This window comes from Phascolarctos cinereus, unplaced genomic scaffold, assembly GCF_003287225.1.
Source record: "Phascolarctos cinereus isolate Bilbo 61053 unplaced genomic scaffold, phaCin_HiC Scaffold_4;HRSCAF=312, whole genome shotgun sequence".
Classification (NCBI taxonomy): domain Eukaryota; kingdom Metazoa; phylum Chordata; class Mammalia; order Diprotodontia; family Phascolarctidae; genus Phascolarctos; species Phascolarctos cinereus.
Window position 1 is genome coordinate 710500546 of NW_027555847.1, and position 25097 is coordinate 710525642.

The window sequence follows — 25097 nt, forward strand, 5'->3', positions numbered from 1 at the left end:
TTCTCTCTCTCCCTCTTTCTCTCCCTCTCCTTCTCTCCTTCTCTCCCTCTCTCCCTCTCTTTCTGTCTCCCTCTGTCTCTCTGTCTCTGTCTCTGTCTCTCTCTCCCTCTCCCTCTCTCCCTTTCTCTCCCTCTCTCTCCCTGTCTCTCTCTCTGCCATCTTATATTCTCTGTCCTAAGGTACCTTCCACTATTCACATTCTGTGTTCCATTTTCTACAGGCTCGTTGATTCCCTTCTCTGATACAGACCAACTTGTGTGACCCAGTTCTGGGCACTTAACCCCTCGCTGCCTTAGGCAATTCTCTGTGACTCTAAGTTGCAGTCATTGGCAGAGTGGTCTCTTCACCTGGGAGTTCCCTGTACTATACCAATGAATGTATCTCTTTGCACCTCAATGTTCTATGAGAGTCCTTCTAGCACTTTGTATGTTTTAACATTCAATGTCATTTATTTTCTAAGGTCCCATCTAGATCTGACATGCTGAGTTTGAAGGACTCGTCCAGTTGTGACATTGTCTGTTCTGTAGCTCCTTCCTACTCTAAATATCATCATTTTATTGACTAAGATTCCTTCCAGCTCTGACATCTCATGTACTAAGTTCCCTTTCAGGCCTAATATACCATATTCTGCTTTCTAAGGGCCCCTGTGAATGCCAACATTCTATTCTCAAAGGTCCTTCCAGCCCCAACTCTCTATGTCCCAGTATTCTGTCACTTGTTCTCAGGCCCCTTCCAGCTCCGACATTCTCTCTAAAGCCTTTCCCAGATCTGACATCCTAAGCTCTAAGATCCTTCTCAGTTCCCATATTCTTTGGGTGCAGGGGTTCCTTTTTTTTCAACTTAAAAAAAACCTTTTATTCAGAGCTTGATAAACACCATCAAACACAAATGTCTCCATATATAAAAGAAGAACAGAAAAAGAGAATTGAATATGAAACCATAAGACTCATTATATACTGCTTGTTTTTTTAAAAATGTATATGCTCAATTCAGCAATTAGTTCCAAAGCTGTCTCACCCGACTGTGTTGCCTTCTGAGTCTCCTTCTGAACCTCCTTCTGATTGCTTCTGTGCATTTTTAAAAAATGCTTCATTGACACTTTTCTTTCTTCCTTTTTTTGGCATCACCATTACAAACTGCCCCTCCCTTCCCACCCCACCCCATTCTTCCTCCTTCACTTCCCTTAGAAAAAGCTAGCACAGCCAAGCAAGGCACATTCATACATTGACCGTGTCCTAAACCATATGTCTCATCCTGCACCCCTCTAAGAAGTGGGAAAATGCTTCATCATCGGAGTTGAGGTTGGTCATGACATTGATAATTTCTTTAGTCTTTCTCCTGTTTTGCTATAATGCAAAGAGGAGGGTTGTCTGAGTAAATCGAATAAATTATCCCCACCCCACCTAAAGTAACCACTAAGGTGTCCTAATACCTTAACAGGTGAGAATCAATCAAATACTTTAGATCAAGTTGTAAATGTCCTTGGATGACTTGGAATGGCATTAACAGAGTTTTCCAATTGTTTGAGAAAATTTCGTCATGCCCTGTGGGTCATATATAAAATAGAAGGCCAGTTCAGAACCCAAATGATTTGAGCATCTGGCTCAGATCCAGATTCCAGCAAGCAGGGAAATAAGAGAATACATTCCCACTACTCTCCCATCAGGGAGTGACTTTGGTGGGATGAGGCTGGGGGAGAGGGAAGAGAAGGATACATCCCTCTGGCTTTGGCCTTGGTTTCATCCCCACTCTACTCTTTGCTTTTGCCAGAGGAAGATGTTTCAAGTTTGAGAGGTCTGAGGTCTGAAGGATTTGTCTTCCCAGGGGTATCTTTGCAGCATCCCTGGAATGACTGGTGGCTGTGACAGACCAGACACAGACTCACAGCTCTAGAGAGAGCTCAACAAAGAAGCTGCATACAATACACTCAAGAGAGAAAAGTACGTTGAGCAATGGAAGCCATGAATTACTCCTTTCCCCTGCCTCTGTTTGTACTTGTGTGTGTGCTGTGCACACTTTAAGGGCGATATCAACTCTATCACTTACCACATAAATATCCCTTCCGAAATATCCCTTATTTAAAAGGGAAATTAATTTTTAAAAAATTTGTTTAAAATAAATGTCCCTTTCTAAAATGTCCCTTAAATCTAGATGACTAAATGAGTCTCAACACCTAATTGTGATGAGAAACACATTGGAGGGGTCTCCTGAGTTAATGCACCAGAAAAGATGACACCTCAGAGGTACCTTGAGGTCCCTAAGCAGACATGATAGATGCACTTTGGGAAGGGGAAGGGAATAAGAATTTATATAGCACCTACTATGTGCCAGGCATTGTGCTAAGCACTTTTTGCAAATATTATCTCATGTTATCCTCACAACAACTCTTCATGGTGGGTGCTATTATTACTCCCATTTTACATGAGAAGAAATGGACAGAGGTTAAATGACTTGTCTAGTGTCACACAGCTAGAAAGTGTGTGGGGCTGGATTTGAACTCAGGTTTTCCTGACTCCAGGCCCAGCACTCTACCCACTGTGTTACCAGCTGCCTAGGACCTGTTTTGAGGACCTGACCTGTCAATATATTTGGGTATTGAGGTAGTAATTTCAAAACATTACAATATTATAGGCATTATATAATTGCTGTTAGTTCTACTCATTTCACTATGCATCAGTTCTTCCAAGTCTTACCAGGTTTCTCGAATCCTTCATTTTCATTATTCCTTTTGGTATAATAACATTACAATACATTCATTTACTCTAATTTACTGAGCCATTCCCCAATTGATGGACATCCTTTCACTCTCCTTGCTATTACAAAAAAAATGCTATACACATATACCTACCTACCTACTTACCTACATAAATACATAAATAAGTATATATGTATGTATATATATGTGTATATACATACATATACATATGCATATTTACACATAGGACTTTTTATTCTTTTAGTTCTTTTAGGGAGAAAGGTGGTATATGCTTAGGAGTGGTATACACTTAATATATGATGGGTCAAAGAATATGTGCAGTTTAGTGACTTTTTGTGTATAGCTCCAAATTGCTTTTCAGAATGTTTGAGCCATATCACAGCTCCACCAACACAACAGTTTTGCCTGCTCTCTAATAGACATTTCAGTAATTGTCATTTTCCATTTTTATTATTTGTACCAATCTGCTGGTTGTAAGGTAGAATCTTGGAGTTGTTTTGATTTACATTTCTCTTCTTAGTGTATTTTGAAGAATTATTTTCATATGGTTGCTGACAACTTGTTTTTCTTTTTCTGAGAATTATGTTCTTTTAAGAATGTTCATATCCTATGACCATTATCTATTGTCTTAGACATCAGACTTTTGTCAGAGAAATTTGCCTCAAAGATTTTTTCTAGTTCATCATTTCCCTTCCAATTTTAGGTGCATTTATTTTATTTGTACAAAGTATTTTCAATTTTATATATCAAAAATTTTCATTTTATCTGTTATGGCCTTATTTTTCTTTCATCTGGTTTGGAATTTTTCCCTTATCCATCAATGGGAAAGATATCAATTCCCTTATTTTTATAATTTGTTTATGCTGTGACCTTGTATATCTAGTCATATGTTCATTTGGAGTTTATTGGGGCATGTGGTATGACACGCTGGTCTAAACCTAATTTCCAGCAGAATGCTTTTCATTCTTCTCAGCAGCTTTTGTCAAGGACAGTCTTAATTCTAGTAGTTGGGGTCTTTTGATGTATCAAATATTATGCTATTGTGTTCTTTCATTTCTGACCTTGGTATAACTAATCTGACCCCTTTCGATGATTACTGCTTTATAATATAGTTTGAGATTTGGTACTTCAAGGTCCCTCTCCTTCCTTTCCACTCTCTTCTATTGTTTCCCTTGAAATTCTGTATCTTTAATTCCTCCATATGAATTTTGTCATTATTTTTCTCTAAGAAGTAATCCATTGGTAGATTGATTGGTATGGTATCAAATGAGTAAATTATTTTAAGTAGTATTGTCATTTTTATTACATCAGTTTAACCAACCATGAACAATTAATATGTATTCAGTAATTTATCTTTGCCTTTATTTCTGTAGAGAATGTTTTGTAGTCGCATTCATATATTTCTTGTGCATGTGTATTGATGAGTAGACTACCAAATATTTATATGTAGTATACTTTTTAGAATGGAATTTCTCTGATAAGGATTTTTTTGGTAATATGCAAAAAATGTTAATGATTTGTGTGGGCTTATTTTGTTATCTGTTACTTTGATGAAGTTATAGTTTCAATTAATTTTTAGTTTTCTCTCTAGGGTACTCAATGCATGCTACACCATTTGCAAAAAAAGTGATCATTTTGTTTCTTCTCTGTCTACACTTACTCCTTCAATTTCTTTTTCTTGTCTTACTGCTATAACTAGTGTTTCTAGAACTATATTAAATAATAGAGGTAATCATGAACATATGTGCTTTACTCCCTATCTCTGTGGAAAAGTCTCTAATATTTTTCTGTTACAAATAACGCTAGTTCTTGGTTTTAGCTAGATACTATTGATTATTTTAAGGAAAGATTTAGTTATTCCAATGCTTTTTGATGTCTTTTTTTTAACACAAATGAATGTTATATTTTCTCAAAAGCCTTTTCTGGATGTGATTTTTGTTTTGTTATTAATAAGGTCTCATGTTTATGGTTTTCCTAATGCTGAACCAAACCTGAATTCCTACTATAAATTCAGCCTGATCATAATGTATAATCTTTTATATATGCTGCTGTGGCCTCTTAGCTAATATTTTATTCAATGTTTTTGCATCAGTACCTTTGTGATTACTCGGAGTTCTTGTGGTTAGTTGGTATGCTGTTTTCTTTCTCTTTGATTTTCTTTGGCTTAGCTATCAAGATCAGGAATTTGGTTGAACGTTTTCTTTGTCTATTTGTGTAAACAATGTATATAATATTGAAATTAGTTGTTCTTTGAATCTTTATTAGAATTCATTTGTAAATCCCTCTATTCCTGGGTTTTTCCTCCTTTGGGGATATCATTTATGACTTGTTTTATTTCTTTTTGTAAGATTGTGTTGTTTAAATTCTCTATTTCTTGTTCTGTATGGGACTTCATATTTTTGTAAATATTAAGCCATTTTGTTAATGTTATTGATGTTGTTAGCATATAATTGGGCAAAATAGTTTCTAGTAATTTCCTTTATTTCCTCTTCTTTTGTTGCAAATCCTCCTTTTAAAATTTTGATACTGGTAATTTGGTTTTTTCCTCTTTTTTTTTTAGAGTAGATTAGCTAATGGCTTCTGTATTTTGTAGTTTTTAAAAACAGCTCCTAGTTTTATTACTTCATTTTTATTTTTTTTGGTTTCAGGTTCATTAATCTCTGATTTTCAAGGTTTCTATTTTCATGGTTAGTTGGTTTTGTGGCTTTTTTAGTTCTTATTTTTTCATTGCATGCCCAATTCGTTGATCTCTTTTCTGATCGAAGCATTTAGCAATATAAATTTTTCCCTGAGAACAGATTTGGCTGGATCCCAAAACTTTCGGTATATTGTTTCATTGTTGCCATTTTCTTGGATAAAATGATCTATTATTTCTGTGATTTGTTTGTTGACATAGCAGTTCATCAGGGTTAAGTAAATTAATCTTTATGTAAGTTTAAATCATTTCTTCAAAGGCCCTTTATTAATTACATTTTATTGTGCTCTGGCGGATAAAGGTGACTTTAATAGTTCTGCTTTTATACATTTGTTAATGAGATTTTTATGCTCTAGTACCTGGCCAATTTTTCAAGGTGCCATGTCAGCTGAGAAATATGTATGTTATTTTTGATTTCCATTCAGCGGTGGCCCGGTATCTGTCATAACTAACTTTTCTAATGTTCTATCAAGGCTTTATCATCTTTCTTGTTTATCTTTTTTGTTAGCTTTGTCTGGGGGGGGTGCATAGAAATCTCCAACTATTATAGATTAAATAATTAGATATTATGCCATTCTTTACAAATTTTCAGGGATTTCTGGAACCATTTTAAACTAGAGAGAGATGATTGTCAATTTTCAGTGTAAGCTTTTACACCTCTGAAATCAAGAAGTGCTACAAATCTGGGCTTGATTTATTGATTTACTGATTATCTAGGCTTTAAAAAGTGATAGATAAAATATTAATATTGCGGATTAAATTTTAAAGTGTCATGTATACTTCCCCCCTTCCCACAAGAGCTGGTTGTTAAACATTTATCAGAACATCCCTACCTAATTAAAGCATTGATATTATTTCTATTGCCTTATCATCTCTTTTATTGTAATGTAATCGCTCTGTCTCTTTTAACTACATCTATTTTTACTGTTCAATTGTTTGAGATCATGTTTGTTGGCCCTTTTTATTTTTTAGTTCACTTGAAGCATAATAAATTCTATTCCAGCCCTTCATCTTAACTCTGTGTGAATCTTTTTGTTTCAAGTATGTTTCTCATAAACACCATCTTGTGGGATTCTGATTTCTAATCCATTTTGCCATCAGCTTCCATTTTTTTAGTTCATCTCATTCACATTCATGGTTATGATTGTTAACTGCATATTTACTTCCGTCATTTCCTTTTATACATTTCCTCCATACCAAAAAGAGTGTGGTGAAAGAGAAGGAATGTGATCAGCACTAATCTACAGTTGAAAGGTCTGTTTCTGCTTCACTGCACCTCTTCCTTCCCTCGTCAAGACCTTGATCACAGGTTCTTACACTTTCTGTCTTTCTTTTTAATCTCCCTTTACTATCCTTCCTCTGAAGATGAAGTTGGTTTTGCTTATGACTATTTCCTCCCCAATTCTACCCCTCCTTTTAAGCCTCTATCTGCCCTTTCTCTCTCCTTGCCTTTTTCCCAGTTGAATTTAACAAATTACTACACCAGATTTTGGGTGCATGACAGAGAGCAAGCAGACCTTGCTTATTCTTTCTTCCATGCTTGAATATTCATTTTTTCACTCACCCAAATGAGGAAGTATAGGAAGTTCTACTCCCTTCCTCATGCTTTCTCTAATACATTCCTTTTATCTTCCTCTCTTAACAGAACAAAATCACACCTAATCCCATTGTTTGTCTCACTTGGTTCCCTCTGTGGCCCTTGACGACATTATACTTTTGAAAGGACACTAGTCTTTACTCCTATTATTAAAATGTATGTTCATTATGATTTCACCCCCAAATACATTGCTTGAATGTGTTTACCTTGCTAGGTTTCTCTTGCCTCATATGTTTACAATTCAAAATATCAACTCAGTTCTCATCTTTTCATCAAAAATGCTTAAAAGTCTTCTATTAAACATCCACTTCTTCCTGCCCCTAGGATTATACTAAGTTTTGTAGGGTAAGTTATTCAGGCTTGTAAACTTTATTATTTGTCTTTTGGAATATCATTCTCCAAGCTTTCCTCTATATTAGAGTAGCCACTCTCAAGTCTTGTGTGATTTTGACTCTTGCCGTATTTTTCTTTGACCTGGAAACTCTGAATTTTGGCTATGACATTTCTGGGAGTTTTCATTTTGAGTTTTCTTTCAAGAGATAATCTATGGAATCTTCCTATTTTCACTTTTCCCTTTTGGTTTAGTAAATCCATACAGTTCCATTTTATGATTTCTTGAAAGATAATATCCAGGCTTTTTCTTTTATCATGGTTTTCAGGAAGTCTGATGATTGCTAAATTATCTCTCCTTGACCGACTTGCCAGGCTAAGTTTTTTTTTTTTCTATATCATGGGTACTTCATATTTCCTCATTTTTTTCAATCTTTATATTTTGTTCTAAAATATCATGTTGTCTTACTGAGTCCTCTTTAGTCTATTCTAATTTTTAGGAAATCCATTACTTCAGTAAGGTTTTCTACTTTCTATTCTAAGCTACTCATTTTCATTCCACACTTTTCTTCCAGAGCTCCTATTTCATTTAAAATTCTACTTTTTATTGCTTGCTTAATTTTTTCCAGATATTCTTATAATCTTTGTGGCCACACCATTTTTTCCCCCTCTGGGATTCTGGTAATAGTTGCTGTGGAGTCACTCCCTTCTGGGTTTATTTCTTGAGTGTACCTGGACCTAGGATATTTTTATAGTGTCTGGTATATTCTTCAGCTAAGGCATATCTATAGTCTCAGTTCCTGATTTGGGTTTGGGGGCCAGGCTCCTCCCCTTCCTGCACTTTTAGCTAGGGCGATCAAGGCATGTTACTTCCTTACCTCAATTTCCTGAGCTCTGGATGATGGAATCTATCTCTGTTGATTCACCTGTGTTCAGAGAACTAGCAGGTTTTAACGTCCCTGATCAGAGCTCTGTCATTGGCTGTTCTGGTAAGGATGCTATCATGAGCTTCCCCAGTCTGGGCTCTGCTTGGAGTTTCCATTATCCTTGGATCCTCCCCTACCTGGGCTTTTCCCAGCTGCTTTAAGCCTCTTCCCACTTTTACCCTCTCCCAGTCTCCTCAATATGCATGCTACTATGGGCTTCCAGCCAATTTACCTGAACTCGAGTTGACTTTCTTGGCAGGATGCTTTGTCTAATGCTCATTGCTTTGGGCTGTCTTTTTGTCATGTACTGGGCTGGAAGAGGAGCTTCTATATGTTTCTTGCTGGATTTCTTGGCCATTATTCAATCTAGTGACTTATTAAGATCATTTTGGAATTATATGTGGAAAAGCTAGGTCCTCTATAACTTTTCATATAGATATCTGAAATAAGAGTCTTCAAAATTCTGTGTTCTAAGGTCCTTTCCAGTGCTATCATTAAGTGTTCTTAGGGTCTTCAACTCTGCCATCCAATGTTCTAACTCTGACATTTTCTGTTCTAAGACCCCTGCCAGCCCTGACAATTTCTTTTTTGTCTGTTACAACTCCAATGCTCTCTGTGTTCTCAATACTTTAAAATGTCATTATTAAATAAACCCTTGCAAACCGTACCACTGTTTAAAGGGTCAGGGGTGAGAAATTGATGTCAGAGGGTTAGTTCCAAACAAGAGCAGGTCTGGCACAGAAGAGCCACAATGATAGCCCAGGAAGACAGGAAAACCTCTCAAATCCAGACTTCTTTGATCTGCTGGGTTAATAGCTTCAGAATGTGTCTGTCTCTTGCACCCTGCAAGGAACAGGGCTGCCAGTCAAGCGTTGTTTGATGGTCCTGTCTGGAGTGATTCCTGAAAGACAATGGAACATGACGCAGGGGATGAAAGGAAGGGACCAGCCCGTGTGAGGATTTTACCTGTGAGCCTGCAAAGACCCACGGTGTGGATGCTTCTTTCCCCTGAAGATCAGAGAGGAGGGGGAAAGGAAGCCCAGTTAGGACTATAAAATCAGGCCAAGAGATGGGAGATGGGAGATGGGCTCTGTTTGTCCATAAATGTAAGTAAGAGTAATAGGACATTTGGAGAAAAACGATAGCAGTCATGTGCCAGTCATTGTCCAGAAAACGTCTCTGGGAGCCAAAGCATGGCCCCATTGAATAACTGACATTCATGATGCTTTAAAATTTGTAAAGGATTTTCCAATCCATCCTCTCTCAGGAACCTCATAATAGTCCTGAGGGTAGTGAGTACATTTTGAAAACGGGGAAACTGAGGCTTAGTCCAATGAAATGACTCCTCAGCCCAGCATGCCAGCCAGTGCTCTCCAGGTAGCCCTCCCTCTTAGCACAGTGCCTGACATGTGGTAGGAGTTTAATAAATGTTTACTGCTTGACTGATTGATTAGATGCAAGCCTTCTTAGAGACCTCTTCATTCTGCAGAGTGCTGGGGTGGGGGCAGGCCTGGCTATGCGTGAGCAGAAGCTGCTAGCTGCTTGGCCATTGGTAGAGAGTGTCCCAGGAGTAGACAAAGGCAGTAAGGAGGGATGTGTCCTGGGGAAGGGGAGGGAGGCATTATTCTTTTACTGCCTGTAACTCATTTGAGACTACTTCTTTTCTTTTGTGGATACACTTAAGTCTGGGCCCTGGGCAAACATCCTGAAACTTTTTTTTTTGAGCTGGGAATTAGATCTATCATTGTCATTCCTGAAATAGCCTATAGGTCACACCTGTACTACATACATCCAACCATACTGTCCTTTTCTCTGTCCCTCATGCACAATGAGGGACTGCCCTTCATGGGGCATCTACGTGGTACAATGAATAGAGTGCTCAGGAAGACCTGAGTTCAAATCTGGCCTCAGACATTTATTAGCTATGTGACCCTGGGCAAGTCACTTAACCCTGTTTGCCTCAGTTTCCTCATCTGTAAAATGGGCCAGAGAAGGAACTGATAAGCCACTCCAGCATCTCTGGCAAAAACCCCAAATGGGGTCACGAAGAGTTGGACATAGCTGAAAGAGCTGAGCAACAACACGCACAGTAGTCCTTTTCCCATCTCCAAGCCTTTGCATTGGTCAACCACCATGCATTCCCTCCTTGCCTCTACTTCGTAGAATCCTTCTCTTCCTCCAATATGCAGCTCAGTGCCACCTTCTACATGAACACTTCCTTGATCCCCATGCCTGCTGACCCCCTCCTTTCCTAACTACCTTGTAATTAGCCTACATAGACCTCTATGAATACAGGTTGCCTCCCCCAGTAGAAGGTAAGCTCCTTGAGGGCAGGGACTATCTCCTTCTTTGCATTTGTACCTGCACTCCTATCACAGGGTCTGGACACAGGAGGTGCTCAATAAGTCCTTGTTGTCTGATGTTTGATAATGAAAACACTACGCTAACTTACACATCTCTGGTAACATAGTTAATCGAGTACTTTCTTTGCAAGAATAGTGTAACTGATAGTTCAAGCTTTTCAATGCCCATTAAATGGATAAATAAACTGAGGCTCAGACAGAAGAAAGGATCTGCCTGAACTCACACAGGCACTATGTGGCAAGGCCAGAATCTTGACTTGAAGGGAGTTCAGCAGCCATTTAGCATCAATTAGTCAAGTCAATTAGTATTTACTAAGTGCTAAATATGTGCTAGCCCTTATACTAAGTACTGCAGATGCAAACAAAGGCAAAAATGAAATCCCTGCCCTTAAGCAATAAGGGAGACAACATGTCAAGATTTTTTGTTGTAGTTCAGTCATTTTTCAGCCACGTCCAACTCTTCAGGATCCCATTTGGGGTTTTCTTGGCAAAGACACTGGAGTGGTTGGCCATTTCCTTCTCCAGCTCATTTGACAGATGAGGAAACTGAGGCAAACAGGGTGAAGTGATTTGCCCAGGGTCACCCAGCTAGGAAGTGCCTGAGGCTAGATTGGAACTCAGGTCTTCCTGAGTCCAGCCCTGGTGGTCTGTACACTAAGCCACCAAGAATAATGAAACTAATCTCAAAGGGGGAGGTAGAAGTAGCTGGGGATGCAGAAGGCACGATTTGAGCTGCATCTTGAAGGAAACCAGGGAAGCTAAGAGTGGAGGTTAGGAGAGAGAGAGCGTGCATTCCAGGCATGGGGGACAGCCCTTGATAAGGTAATGGAATGTGGTGTGTGAGAAATAGTTAGGTCATTCTTGTAGTTGCTGTGTATCCTTCCATCTCAAAGAGGATTTGACATTAGGAAGGTGTTGCCGTGAGGGGCAAGTGTGAGGAAGAGCTGTCTAAGGTCACCAGCCTCACTTTCTCCCCTGGAGCCATCTGGGTCCAGCGGCTAGATATCAATCAGGACGACTGGAGATGGCCCAGGATGCAGTGGGGCACCTTGGCCTTTTCAAGCTAGGTCAGTGTTGATCGATCAAAGAGTATGGGGAGAAGAGTCCATTGTAAGAAGATGGCTTATGAAGAGCTTTAAATGTTAGTCTTTGGAAATCCATAGACAAAATCAAATAGTTTCTGCCCTTAAGGAGCTTATCTTCTATCAGAAGGAAAACATGCATGTACAATGCATGAAAACCAATACAGAGTGATTGTCAAAGACAGGAAGAGGCTCCAGCACTTATGGCAAGGATTCATCACTTTGTTTTAATCATAGACCCTTTTTGGCAATCTGGTGAAGTCCATAGACCCCTTCTCAGAATCATGGTTTTAAATGCATAAAACACAATACATACAATTGCAAAGGAAACTAATTATTTTGAAAGTTTTATATATATAAAACTTTCAAAATAATATATAAATAATGTATAAAAATATATAAATAATATTTTACATATATACATATATACATATATACACATATATACACATATACACACATATATACATATATACATACATACATACATACATATATATGTATATATATACATATATATATATATACATGTGTATATATATATACATATATATATACATGTGTATATATATATACATATATATGTTTTAAACAACTTCAGGGACCTCAAGTTGAAAACTCCTCATTTGAGGGGATCTCAAATGGACTCACGTAGCTTGGAACTTGAGCCAAGTCTTAAAGAAGACTTGGAATGTGTGCATTCTAGGCATTGGGAACTCCCTAGGCAAAGGCATAGGATCTAGAAATGGACTTCCATGTATGAGGAAGCATAAGAAGACTAGTTTGACTTGACTATAGAGAAAATGAAGGGGAGTAATGTATAAAAAGGCTGAAAAGGTAGGTTGGGGCCAAGTTGTGAAGGGCTTTACATGCCAAACAGAGGAATTTATGTGTTCGATCTGACAGATAATAGGAAGCTACTGGGATTTATTGAGAAGGGGAGTGACACTGACAAAGCTGTGCTTCGGGAAAATACCTGAAAGGAATTCCCAAAACACCATACTTGACAAATGTTCATCTAGCCTGTGCTTGAACACCAAAGTAGGACTTCATTCTGACCCCAAGTCTAAAGCTTCTTTCCTTTCTACCCACTACTGCCCATTCTGCCCACCTACAGAGAGCAAACCACTCTCCAAGATGCCACTTCTACTCTCTTACTTCTGCTCTTGGGTTTCTTCACTGAATGGAGGAGGTGGCATCAAGGTAAAAATGAAGATTCAGAAATTTTGATCTCAAAGGGTCCTTAGAGTCCATATAGTTCATCGCTATCATTGGACAGATGAAGAACCCAGGAAAATTAAGTGATTTGCCCAAGGTCACACAGACAGAAATTAGTAGAGTGAACCCAAGTCTTCTGATTTCCTCTGATTCAAAAATCAATGCTCTTTCCATTGTCCTCTCTAGCCTAGATGTAGAGGTGGATTTCCTCATTTCCAATTTTTTTCATTTTACCAACAAGGAAACTGAGGCCCAGGGAGGGTCAGAGACTTGCCCAAAGATACCTAAAGTCATCCAAGTATAAGGTATCAGAGTCAAAGCTGGGTCCACTTACTCCATCCAAATCCATCTCTCTTTGGGCACTCCTGAAACCAATGCCAGGATTGTTCTTGGCAGTTTTTCTTTTCCCACTAAGCTTCATCTTCAGCTGGGTCTGTTTTTTCTCCCCCCAGCGAAATACGTCGGCTGCTACTTGGACAACCCCAGCAGACGGGCCCTCCGAGGACTATCCTTCTTTGACTACAAGAAGATGACAGTCTTCCGCTGCCAGGACAGCTGTGCTGAGCGGTAGGGTGGGACACAAGCCCAGCTGCCCCTAATGATGCCCCTCCATCCCCAGCCCACCTTCCCTCACTTGGTGCTCTCTGCCTTTCTGTCTGTGGGGGGCTTGGAGTGTGCAGGTGTGGGGGCACAGGAGGTGTAGATGTGGGGTCTAAAGGGAGGGCATGGGTGTGTGCAAGTTAATCAGGAGCTCCAGGGGGCTTACTGGTCCTCCACACCATCCAGCAGCAAATACTGTCAAAACAGGTGATCTCCTGGCAACCTCAGACAAATGAAAGTGAGCCAGTCCATGAAACTTACAAATCTGATACCAAATTTATGAAGATGAGGTCTTAGGACATAATTAGTCACTTCTTGGCCTTGTGCCAAGGTGCATTTAAAAAATGGACAATTCCCTTTGGAGACTGAATCTGCCAGGCCTGCAGGGTCTCTGGCTTCTGGCCCATTATTTAACCCATCAGCGAAAATGCTGATAGTTGGGGTGCAGGTCCATGAAGGAAACAGTGGCCCAAGAGTGATGACTTCTAGACCTGCATGGGTCAGTTATTCTAAGCCCTATCCCAGCTCCCTAATTGGACTCATTTGAGATAGTGTGGCACAGGGGACAGAGAGTATTGGATTTGGAAAACTGGATTAGAATCCTGGTTTTGATATTTGTCAGCTTTGTGACCCTTAAGTCACTTAAATTCTCTTATACTCACTTTTCTCATCTATAAAATGAGAGTGGTAATAATAATAGCATCTACCTCATGGGGTTGTTGTGAAGATCAAACGAAATATCAAATGGAAAGTGCTTTGCAATCCTTAAAATGCCATAGAAATGCTAGTTATCATCATCATCATTTATTACATTTATAGAAAACAATTCACCTCTCACAGTTACCTTTTCTCTCGATCTTTCTTTGGATCTTTGGTGGGGAGACAAGGTCAAAGGATTCTAGATCTAGAGTTGGAAGGGAACTAAGAGTCCATCAAGTCCAAGCTTTTCATTTTAGAGATAAGGAAACTGAGGCACAAGTTAAGTGACTTGCTCAGGGTCACAAAATTAATAAATAAGGGAAGTATTATTTTATCCCAACTCTTGATGGCTCCAAGTCCAATATTTTATCCACTACATCACCCTACCTCTTTAGGGTCATAAGCATTATCTGTTGACCCCATTCCCAACCCACTCATGGGGAACATGGAGGCTTAAAATTGGCCAAGATGTTGAAGAAGGGGAAAAAAATCAGGTGGAGGGGAAGAGAAAAGAGGATTCTTTGGCAAGACAGCTGGATAATAATAGTAACAGCCGATGCTTCTATTGAGCTTTAAAGGTTTTTGAAGCACTTTGTATGCATTATCTCATTTGACCTCAGTTTCCTCATCTGTAAAATAAAGACCTAGACCTAATCTCTACTGTCCCTTCTAGCACCATATTTATGATCCTCATAACCAGCTCAGAAATAGGCACATTTCACAGCTGAGGCTTAGAAAGGTTAAGGGAATTGACCCCTGTCAAATAGCCACTCTGTGCCTGAGGCTAGCGTCAAACCCAAGTCTAGCCCACTGGCCATAACACTTCAGGCCCAACTAAAATCCCACCTTCTACCTGAAGCCTTACCCCACCTTTTTTAATTCTAGTGCCTTCCCTCAGCTCATTATTCCCTATCTACCCTGTAGGTAGGTTGCTTTGTGTACCTTGTTTGCATGTGGTATCCTCCAATAGACTGAAAGCACTCAGAGGGTAGGTACTGTCTTTTGCCTCTTTTTGTATCCCCAGCACTTAGCACAGTGCCTGACGCATAATAGATGCTTAATAAATGTTTATGATTGACTGATTGAACCAACCTGCAGTTCGATCAAGAAGCAAATAGAGGGAGTCTTTCTTCTTTTTTTTATTCAAAGTAGTTCAAAGGTCAGCCTTCTGACTTGTTTATTAGCCTCAACTTCTTTCTTCAGGGTTAAGAATTTAGAGTCATATATAAAAGCAATTTACAGAGGGCATATTTCATGCTAGAACAGAGATTTTCAGAACTAGGGCCTCTCAGTTGGGCAAAATAATCAATAAATATAGAGGGGCATGTTTGTTAGGGTGTTTGGTCATGTGCATTTGAGTATGTTTTTACATGTAGAAAGGCTGTGTATGCATGGGAAAATATGAATGTATGCATGTAGGATTGCACGTGAATGTAGTGTAGGGAAGCATATGAGCAAGGGTGCATGCGGATGAGGGCATGTAAATGTAAGGACACAGTGTGTGTGAATCTGTGCTTATATGTGCAGGCAAGAAAGTGTCTGGGGGGCTATATGATTGTGCCCAGGTGAGTGCATGTATGTAAAGGAAAGGAAGGGAACAAGCATTTATTAAGTACCTACTATGTACCGGGCAATGTGCTAATTAATGAATACAAGTATTCATTCATTTGATCCTTACAACAGACAGCCCTGGAGGTAGGTGAAAAAGAAAGAATGTGTGTTTGAAACTGTTAGTGTGCGGCTGTAGGGGCCCTTGAGCACATGTGGAGGCATGTGAGTATCTGTGTGCATGAGTGTTTAAGGATTTCTTCCCATGAGAGGCAGACACCTGGCTAGACACAGCTTTCTCATCCAAAATGAAAATGATGTTCATGATTGAAAATAGTTTACTGAGGGGAAAGAATTGTCTTTCAAGACAGCAGCCCTGGACATGTAAAAGATGGTGGGTCAGAGGGAGAATTCTAAATGCAGGAGCTCTGAAGGAGGAGCTGGAGGAGACAGCCCCGGCTGCTCCTTAGATCAAAGGATACAACCAGGAGGGAGTTGGGGACCAGCTGGTCCAGCCGCCTGTGGAGGAAAAGGGGAGCATTTCAAACTGGCCAGGCTCTGCCCTGGCTAAAGAGAGAGGATGACTCACACCCAGAACCGCAAGGCAGCAGGCCTGTGTTCTCCTAGCTCTCACCAGTTTCCCTCTCTCATCCTGCATTTCCCTATGTGTCGACTAAGAAAGTGGTACAGCGTTCATTTCTCTCTGACATTCTAAGTTCTAGGATCCTGAACTAAGGGCTGAAAGGGCCTGTAGAGGAGTCTTGTCCAACGTCCTCATTTGACAGATGAAGAAACTAAGGTCAAATGGCTTTGTCCAAGGTCATATAGGTAATAAATAGAATAACTGGGATTTTAGAATAGCCAGAAACATAGAATAATAGAGTAACAGGATTTTAACCCTGGTTCCCTGATTTAATTATTTTTTTTCCACTGCACCACTCTGGCTCTCTCCTAATGTTGACATGCTATGACCTCTGGGCTAAGGCCCTTATCAGCTCTTACACCCTGTGTTCCAAGATCTTTCCCTCCTGATATTCTTGGTTCTATGATCTGGTCCAGTTCTAATGTTCTAAGGTCCCTTGTGCTATATTCTCTCCCAACTATGACATTCCCTCTTCCAAGGCCCCTCCCAGCTCTGAAATTATGTATTTTAAACTCCTTCCCAGCTCTCACCTCCTATGTTCTAAGGTCCCTCCCAACTCTGGCATTCTCTGTTCTCTGATTCTAGGATTCTATGACCCCTCTCTTGATGGCTTCCATTTGCTTAGATACTTCACTGATCTAGTCCTGAGAGTCCCAGACCAAGTCTCTGGGGTCAAACAAGGTCTACTATGTAAAGCCTTTGCCTCCCCCAGTTCCCACCCCAAATCTATGCAGGATTGCTACCTTCCCTCCTTACCAGTTACCATTGGGGGTAGTCCAAAGATGAAAGGCCTTTCCCATAGGGAGATACAGGTCTGGACCCATCAGCAATTAATGACTTGCCCAGGGTCACAGTCAATGTATGCCATAGGCAGGACTTGAACCTGGGTCTTTCTGAGACCAATTCAATATCTACTACGTCATGCAGTCCCTCAGTAATTATAATAATAGTGGACATTTACATAGTGTTGGAAGGTTTCCAAAGCACTTGGTATCCTTTATGGATGCCATAAGGAGACCTCAAGCTACTCAATAACCCAGTGAGATCAGTGCCATTATTATCCCCATTTTGCAGGTGAGGAAACTGAGGCCCAGAGAAATGAAGTGATTTGTTTAGAATCATAGCTAGTAAGCAGATTCCTGACTGCAAGTCCAATGCTCTACCCACTTGGCCATCCTTCCTACCCAGTCCAATTTGTACCTGAATAAAAATCCCCTCTCTATAATCCCTGATGAGTAGCCATCCAGTCTAGATTCATCTTCCATAAGGGAGGGACCCACTGCCTCCTGAAATTGCCCATTCAGATCATAGGGGTGTAGACTTAGAGCTGGAAAGGATCTCAGAAGCCAGCTAGTGTCCCCCCACACACACCTATTTTATAGAAAAGGAAACTGAGACCCAGGGCAAGCATGCAAGTGGTAAGTAGACAGTGTGGGATTCAAGCCCAGGTCCTCTGACTCAATGTCTTATGATCTTTCCATTTTATGTCCATCCCACTTCTGAGCTCTGCAGCTTTCCTCCTTCTGTCCACTGAGGCCAAACTCCTTGGGGTCAGGCAGAATGGCTCCTTCCTCTCATAGTGACAGTCAATCCCCAGCTCTGGTGCCCAGGTTCACAGCTTCCCTCCCTGGAGAGCCACAGGGTCTCCATCATTTCCTAATTCACCTCCAACAAAGGCACAGTCCTTCCTGCCTCTAAGTAATGGGGCTGCCTCTTGCCTTATGATCTATCACACCTGTGAAGCCTTTTTTCTTGGAAAGTGATGCTTCCTTCAGCTGCAGCCCAGTAAATCACCCGCTCAGGACTCACGCTGTGGGACCAGGTTCCAGGTAGCATTGGTGAGGAAGCCCAGGGGAGAAGTTGTAGGAAGCAGGGAGTCCCTATGCCATTCCAGTGAAAATGATGGTGGAGGACAGAGGGTGGTGAGGAGATTTAGCTCTTCTCTCAGCCATTTCCAAAAGCCATCAAGAACAGCTGGCATGCTACCCAGAGGATAATTGTGTGGTGGGAAGGGCACTGGATTTGAGGGTCTGAGGAGCCCGAATCTCTAATTGGGTAACTGTGTGATCCTGGGAAAGTCCTTGCCTTGCCCTGGGGCTGTTTCCACCTGTCTTAAAAGAGAGGGGGACAGACTACCAAGGACCTAACCTAAGGTCCATGGATAGATTTCAAATGGTCCATGAACCCAACTGGATATGGAAAAACATACATCTTAATTTCAATATAATTGGTTTCCTTTGTAATTCTGTGTAGTTTATTTCCTGCATTGAAAGATATGCTTCTGAGAAGGGGACCTTAGGCTTCATCAGTCCGATCACCAAAAGGGGAACAAAGATGAGTAAGAACACCTGGACCAGATGGTCTCTGACGTCCAAATAACAAGGTTGGACTGAATTATTGACTGTTGTTTTGGACCAAATTAATGGGTTTATAAGATGTTAGGATTTAGAGCTGAAAGAAAACTAAGAGATCAACTCATTTACCCTCCCTCTGACTTTACAGAAGGGAAAACTGAGGCTGCAGAGAAGAGAAAGGGAACAAGCATTTATTAAGCACCTACTATGTGCCAGGCACTATGCTAAGCACTTTACAAATATCCCTTCTGATCCTTGCAACAGCCCTGTGAACTAGGTGATATTATTATCCCATTTACAGTAGAGCAAACTGAGGCAGACAAAGGTTAAGTGACCTGTCCAGGGTCACACAGTTAGTGTCTATGGCTGGATTTGAAATCAGGTCTTCCTAACTTCCTAACTCCAGGTCTGATGAAAGGAATGGTCTTGCTCAGAATCACACAATTAGCCCTTGGGGTATCACAGAGGACCCACATCGCAGGCCAAATATACAGCACCCAAAGAAAAGTGGAAATTGGAAAGTTTTCTTGTGGATTCCAGTACTCTCTTTAAATAATTCACACCATAAAATGAACTTTGTTTTTTCTTTAGGGAGGTGGGGAGGGAGGTGGAAGATTTCCTGGCCCAATTTGTCTTCTCTTTGAGCCTCAGTTTTGCCATCTTTAAAACTGACACTCTTTGCCTTCCTCTTAGTTTATGCTCTCTGCTCAAGCTTTCGCTGGGCTCTGGATCAGGAGTCAGCTGGACTTGAATTAAAATCCAGTCTCAGACACTTAACTGGCTCTGTAACTCTGGGCAAATCACTTAATCTCTCTGTGCCTCAGCTCCCTCTTCAGTAAAATGGGGCTAATGATAGCATCTACCTTCCAGAGTTTTTGTAAGGATAAATAAATAATTTATTTTTTATATATGCTGAGTTTTTGGAAAGATTTTTATGTCTTTTATATTGTATTTATATCCTGAAATAATATTTCTAGAGCATTTTGCAAACTTGAGGTGTTGCATAAAGAATAAAGCAATAATAATAGTAATATATACTATATATAGTAATATATAATGATAGTAATATAATAAAATTATTATCAAGAGTAGAGACCCTTTAAACTAGGCAACCTTCTCAAGGAGAGAATGCTGGAAAACATTTTGTGAAGGGAAGAACTTCAATAGAATGTAAGCTCCTTGAGGCTAGTTCACATTTTTGTCTGTCTCCCCACTGTGAGACTCAGTATTCCAAATCTGATTAATCACCCCTCTCTTTTCATCATTCTCATGTCATTGCCTCCTCCCTTCAACATCTCCTTTGGACTAAAGAGCTCTAGAGAGATCAGAGGATTGGGATCTCCAAGACACATTAGAAGTCACCTAATCTGATACTTTCATTTTGTAGAGGAGGAAATGACTTACCCAAGAATGATCCCACCAATGGTAAATGGCAGAGGCCACATTCAAACCCAGGTCTTCTGACTTCAGGACTGGTGCTGGATCTGCTATCAGAGAATCACAGAGTTTAGAGATGGAAGGGACTTCTGTGGTCATCTAGACCAAGTCATCCCCAAACAAGAGTTCTCTCTGCAACATGTCTAACCAAGTCAGACTGTCTCTGCTTGAAGACCTCCAGGAAAGGGGAAGCCAGCACCTCTCTCAAGAAAGCCTGTTCTACTTTGGCACAGTTCTAATCATTAGAGATTTTTTTCCTCATACTCAACCTAAATTTTCTTCTCTCCTACTTCTAACCAGTAAAAGTATATTTTTATTCATTTCAATTTTTTTTTGTCTTTTGGTTTTAATTGTTTTTGTTTGGTTTGCTCTGTCTTTGGGCAGCCAAGCTGAACAAGACTAACCCATCATCCACAAAACAGTCCTTAAAACCCTTGAAAATAGCTTTTATGTAACCCCTGAGCCTTCTCTTTTCCAAGCTTGCCCTCCCCCAGCTCCTTTAATCCATCATCAGTTGACATGAACTCAAGGCCTTTCACCCTGCTAGACCCACTGCAGCCTGTAACTGCCCTTCTCTGGTGCCCACAAGCTCATCACAGCTGCTTCCTAGCTACCAGGGTCACCAGTATTTTCTCCTTTCTCCTTCAGAGCAGGCACTGTCTCCAGTTGCCCAAGGCCTCGTACATAATACACACTAAATAAATGCTTTTTCATTCATTCAGGTATTCTAGCAGCAAAAATTTAGCACCACGCTTGAAGAACAGTGTAGAGGCAGGCAATGGGAGATGAGGGATGGAACTATATGGGAGCAAGGGGTTGCCCAAGAGCCCCCAGAGAGAAGGAGATGGCAAACTTCATAATCTCCATTGTTACTCCTTTCCCAAATGAGGCACCAAGACTCAGAGTCTCCCCAGTGGGGTGATGGATGCCCCTGCTATTGGTCTATCCACCTGAGTACTCCCATGTTCCCTTCCCTAGGGGTTACCTGTATGCCGGGCTAGAGTTTGGTGCCGAGTGCTTCTGTGGCCACAAGATCCAGGGGGCAAATGCAAGCCAGGCTGAATGCAACATGGAGTGCAAGGGTGAGAAGATCAACATATGTGGTGGTGTCAACCGACTCTCCATCTATCGGCTTGAGCTGGCCCAGGAATCCGCCCGGCGATGTACGTGAGTCTGTCTGCCTGGCACCATGCACTGAGCCTGTGAGAGGGAGTGCTGGGGGTAGGGAGGAAGTGCCGGAGGGCCAGAGCTGCCCTCTGGGAACTTAGTGGGCACTCAGGTGGAGTCCCAACAGCTTGGACCAGTGCAAGGTCCAACAGGATGGGATGGACTGGGACTCATTGGAATGTACTGGTGTGAATACTGGTTGTGGCTCGAACTCAGACCCCAACCAGCTATGTGACCAGGGATAAGTCACCTCTCCTCTGTAGACCTCAGTTTCCTTCTCTGTAAAATGAGAGGATTAGATTAGATGATCTAAGACCCTTTCTAATGTTGACATTCATTGTTCTGATGTCCCATACTCCTCTGACTTTGTATATTCTAAAGTTTGTTGGATTGCACCTACTTCCAGTTCTGACTTCTGAAGGTCCTTCTCAGCTCTGATATTCCATGTTCTAAGATCCCTCTCAGTTCTGATCTTCTGTGTTCTCAACTCTCTTCTTTTTCTGACACCCTGAGATTTTCTGTTTTAAGGCATCTATCAACTCCAGTATTGTCTGCTTTAAGGCCCCTCCCAGCTCTGACATTCCCTGTTCTAAGGCCCCTCCCAACTCTGACATTCTAGGATTCTAAATTCTGAATGATTTTTTAACCCAGTAAAAATATTGTTTTATTCATTTCAATTTTTTTGGTGTTTGCTTTTAATTCTTTTTGTTCAAATAAATCTGCAATTTTTAAAAGTTTCTTTTACAGTTTTAAAATCTCTGAATCAAGATTTTTTCCCCCTGCATTTGTGCAGGCCTGTTCTGCTAGTTTGCAGACAGAGTTCTGCCATGTGGACCACTTCACACATACTCCAATGGCAGCATCAGTGTGAGGTCATCCTCAGAAGAAGACAGCAGCCTCCTTCTGCCCATCCTTTGGACATGGCTAACAAAATAATCTTTGTGAGTTCAAATCTGGCCTCAGACACTTACTAGCTGTGTGACCCTGGGCAAGTCGCTTAACCCTGTTTGCCTCAGTTTTCTCATCTATAAAATGAGCTTCAGAAGGAAATGGCAAACCACTCCAGGAGCTTTGCCAAGAAAACCCCAAATGGGGTCACAAAGAGTCAGACGTGACTGAAAAAAAAAAAAGATGAATAAAATAATATTAGTTAAGTGGATACATGACCACAGCACTTCCCAGCAGTCTGTCATAGGCAATCACCTAGGATAAAATCTTGGCATTTAAAGGTCTTCACACATCTGGCCTCAGTTTCCCTTTCAGGGCATATGCCTTCCTTTCCAGAAGTCTACATTTCAACCAAATGGGCCCACTTGCAGTTACCCAAACTCAGCCTGCCCTTTCCATGATTCTGAACCTAGGGTGTTTTTCATTCCTGAGATGTGTTCTCTCCCCACCTTTGCTTGGGGGCTCCTTGTGGGAAGTCTCTTCTGATTCTACTTGTGGTTGGTAACTCTTTCTCTCCTTTCAAATTCTTATCTAGTTATCTTTGTAAACATTGTATCATCCCCCCCCCCATAGAATGGAAGCTTCTTGAGGGCAGGGACTACTTTCTATCTCTGGTGGGAAGGCATCAAGTCCTGTATGTCATTATTGTTCAGTCATTTGTTTGTTTTCAGTCATGTCCAACTTTTCATGACCCCATTTTGGGGTCTTCTTGGCAAAGGTTCTGGAGTGGTTTGCCATTGCTTTCTCCAGCTCATTTTACAGGTGAGGAAACTGAGGCAAACAGGGATAAGTGACTTGCCCAGGGTCACACAGCTAGTAAGTGTCTGAGGCCAGATTTGAACTCAGGAAGAAGAGTCTTCCTGACCCCAGGCTCCAGGCCTGGGCCCTGACCTAGCTGCCTGCACTTAGTAAGTGCTTAAGAAATGCTAATTGAATAGGATTAAGTTGGAGAAATAAGAGAAAATAGCCCCAAAAGCTGTAGTTTCTGCCTTCCTAAACTTTTTTTTTAGGCAATTGAGGTTAAGTGACTTGCCCAGGGTCACACAGCTAGTAAGTGTCAAGTGTTTGCTCTGAGGCCAGACTTGAACTCAGGTCCTCCTGACTTCAGGGCTGACTCTCCTTCCACTGTGCCAAAAGCTGTAGTTTCTGGCTTAGTTAGGCTTCCTGTATCTGTCTTTGTGTTCCCACTTTATCATCATTACATTAATATTGAGGTTACCTTGTTTCCCCTAGACGTTCGTCACAAGTCAGTGTGGCATGTTACAGCTCGAGTCAGAGTCCCATATTACCTTTGCCTCCAGCTTCAAATCCTGCTTCTGTCACTAGTGTGACCTTAAGAAAGTCATTTTTAACCTCTCTGACCCTCAGCTTCCTCATCTGTAAAATGAAGGAGCTGGATTAGATGGCCTCTTTGTGTTCTAAATTTATGACTTCTAACATTTGTGGACAGGGAATCCAGCACTGTTGGGGAAGCCAGCAGCATTTAAAAATAGGCTATCACCAATGGAATGTTTCACTAGGACCAGATCTTAGGAAACATCAACCCATTCATTTTTACAAAAGAGGAAACTAAGGTACAGAGAAATGACCTCCTGAAGATCACAGCTAGTAAGCAGTAGAGTGAGAATTGAAACTCAGTTTTTTTCAATCTCCAAATGGTCTCCAAGTTTTCTTTCCCCTATATGAGATTGCCTCTTCAAATACAATGTTTGTTTGTTCTGAAGGATTCCTATGGGTCAGAGGATTGTAGAAGGTCATGAACTCAGCACTAGAAGTAACCTTAAACATCAGTCAGACTCTCATTTTACAGAGAAAGAAACTGAGACCCATGAAGGTTAAATGACTTCCCTGAGGATCACACAGATGGTGATAGACATGGGCTTTGAACTCAAGCCCTTTGACCCCCCCAAACTGTAATCTTCTTATTGTCACATGCTGCCTCCTTCATCTTACAGAGAAGGAAAAGTTAAATGATTTCCCCCAAGATCACATAGTTGGTAAGTAACAAATGTGAACTTTGAACCCAGGGCTTTGACCCTGTCCCCAAACTGTAGTTCTTCCTCTCTCCCACGCTACCTGTCTTACCTCAAAGGGTTTAAACCCAGAGCCTTCTTCATCTAAAGCAGACACAACCACTCCTCCATTATGGACATGACCCATGTGGCTAGACTTGAGTTGACTCCCTGTGTGTCATTAACCAGACTCCCTGGCCAATCCTGAGGTTGTTTGGTACATCTGGACATTAGCCAGAGCTTGCCTCTTAGATGAAGCATGTGCATCATTGCCCGTGTTTGGTATGAGATGTTTGAAGCATCTAAGCCAATGAGGGCTTCTTCTGTCGCCCAATCAATGAAAGGGAAGCAGAAAGGTTACCTGAGCCAGACTCTGCCTCTTCAAGACTCTTGCTCTTTTCTGCAGGGGGGGACATACCAGGGGTCCTGTTGGCTCCAAGATAAACGCTAACAATGCCGTAGAATTCTCACATGAGAATTTCTTCTTAGCTCAATGCCTCCGTGGTTCTGATGGTTTGTTTGTTTGTTTTTAAACAGTATCATTTGTATGTGTGCCAGAGAAAAAAATAATCTCCCACGCCAGCAGAGGAGTTAGGGATGCTTTGGTCCTAAAATAGTGCACTGTTCCTTTGTGCTAAAAGGCAAACCTGGGCAAGTGTTTGTCCCATTCTTCTGGGAGGCCCTTGCTGGGCCCTTCAAAAAAGAACGGCCACCCAGGGTAAGAAAGATGAAAAGGCTGAAGTGTGAACTGAATTTAACCTC

The 25097-nt window shown here is 41.1% G+C and overlaps 1 protein-coding gene across 1 annotated transcript in view; it reads left to right on the forward strand.

Moving 5' to 3' along the window:
* WSCD2 (WSC domain containing 2) overlaps positions 1-25097 on the forward strand; it is a 144941-nt gene that overhangs the window by 86435 nt on the left and 33409 nt on the right. The window contains exons 3-4 of the mRNA XM_021008043.2: positions 13380-13494; positions 21187-21371. Coding sequence (XP_020863702.1) covers positions 13380-13494; positions 21187-21371 — 300 coding nt within the window. The remainder of the gene's footprint in view (positions 1-13379; positions 13495-21186; positions 21372-25097) is intronic.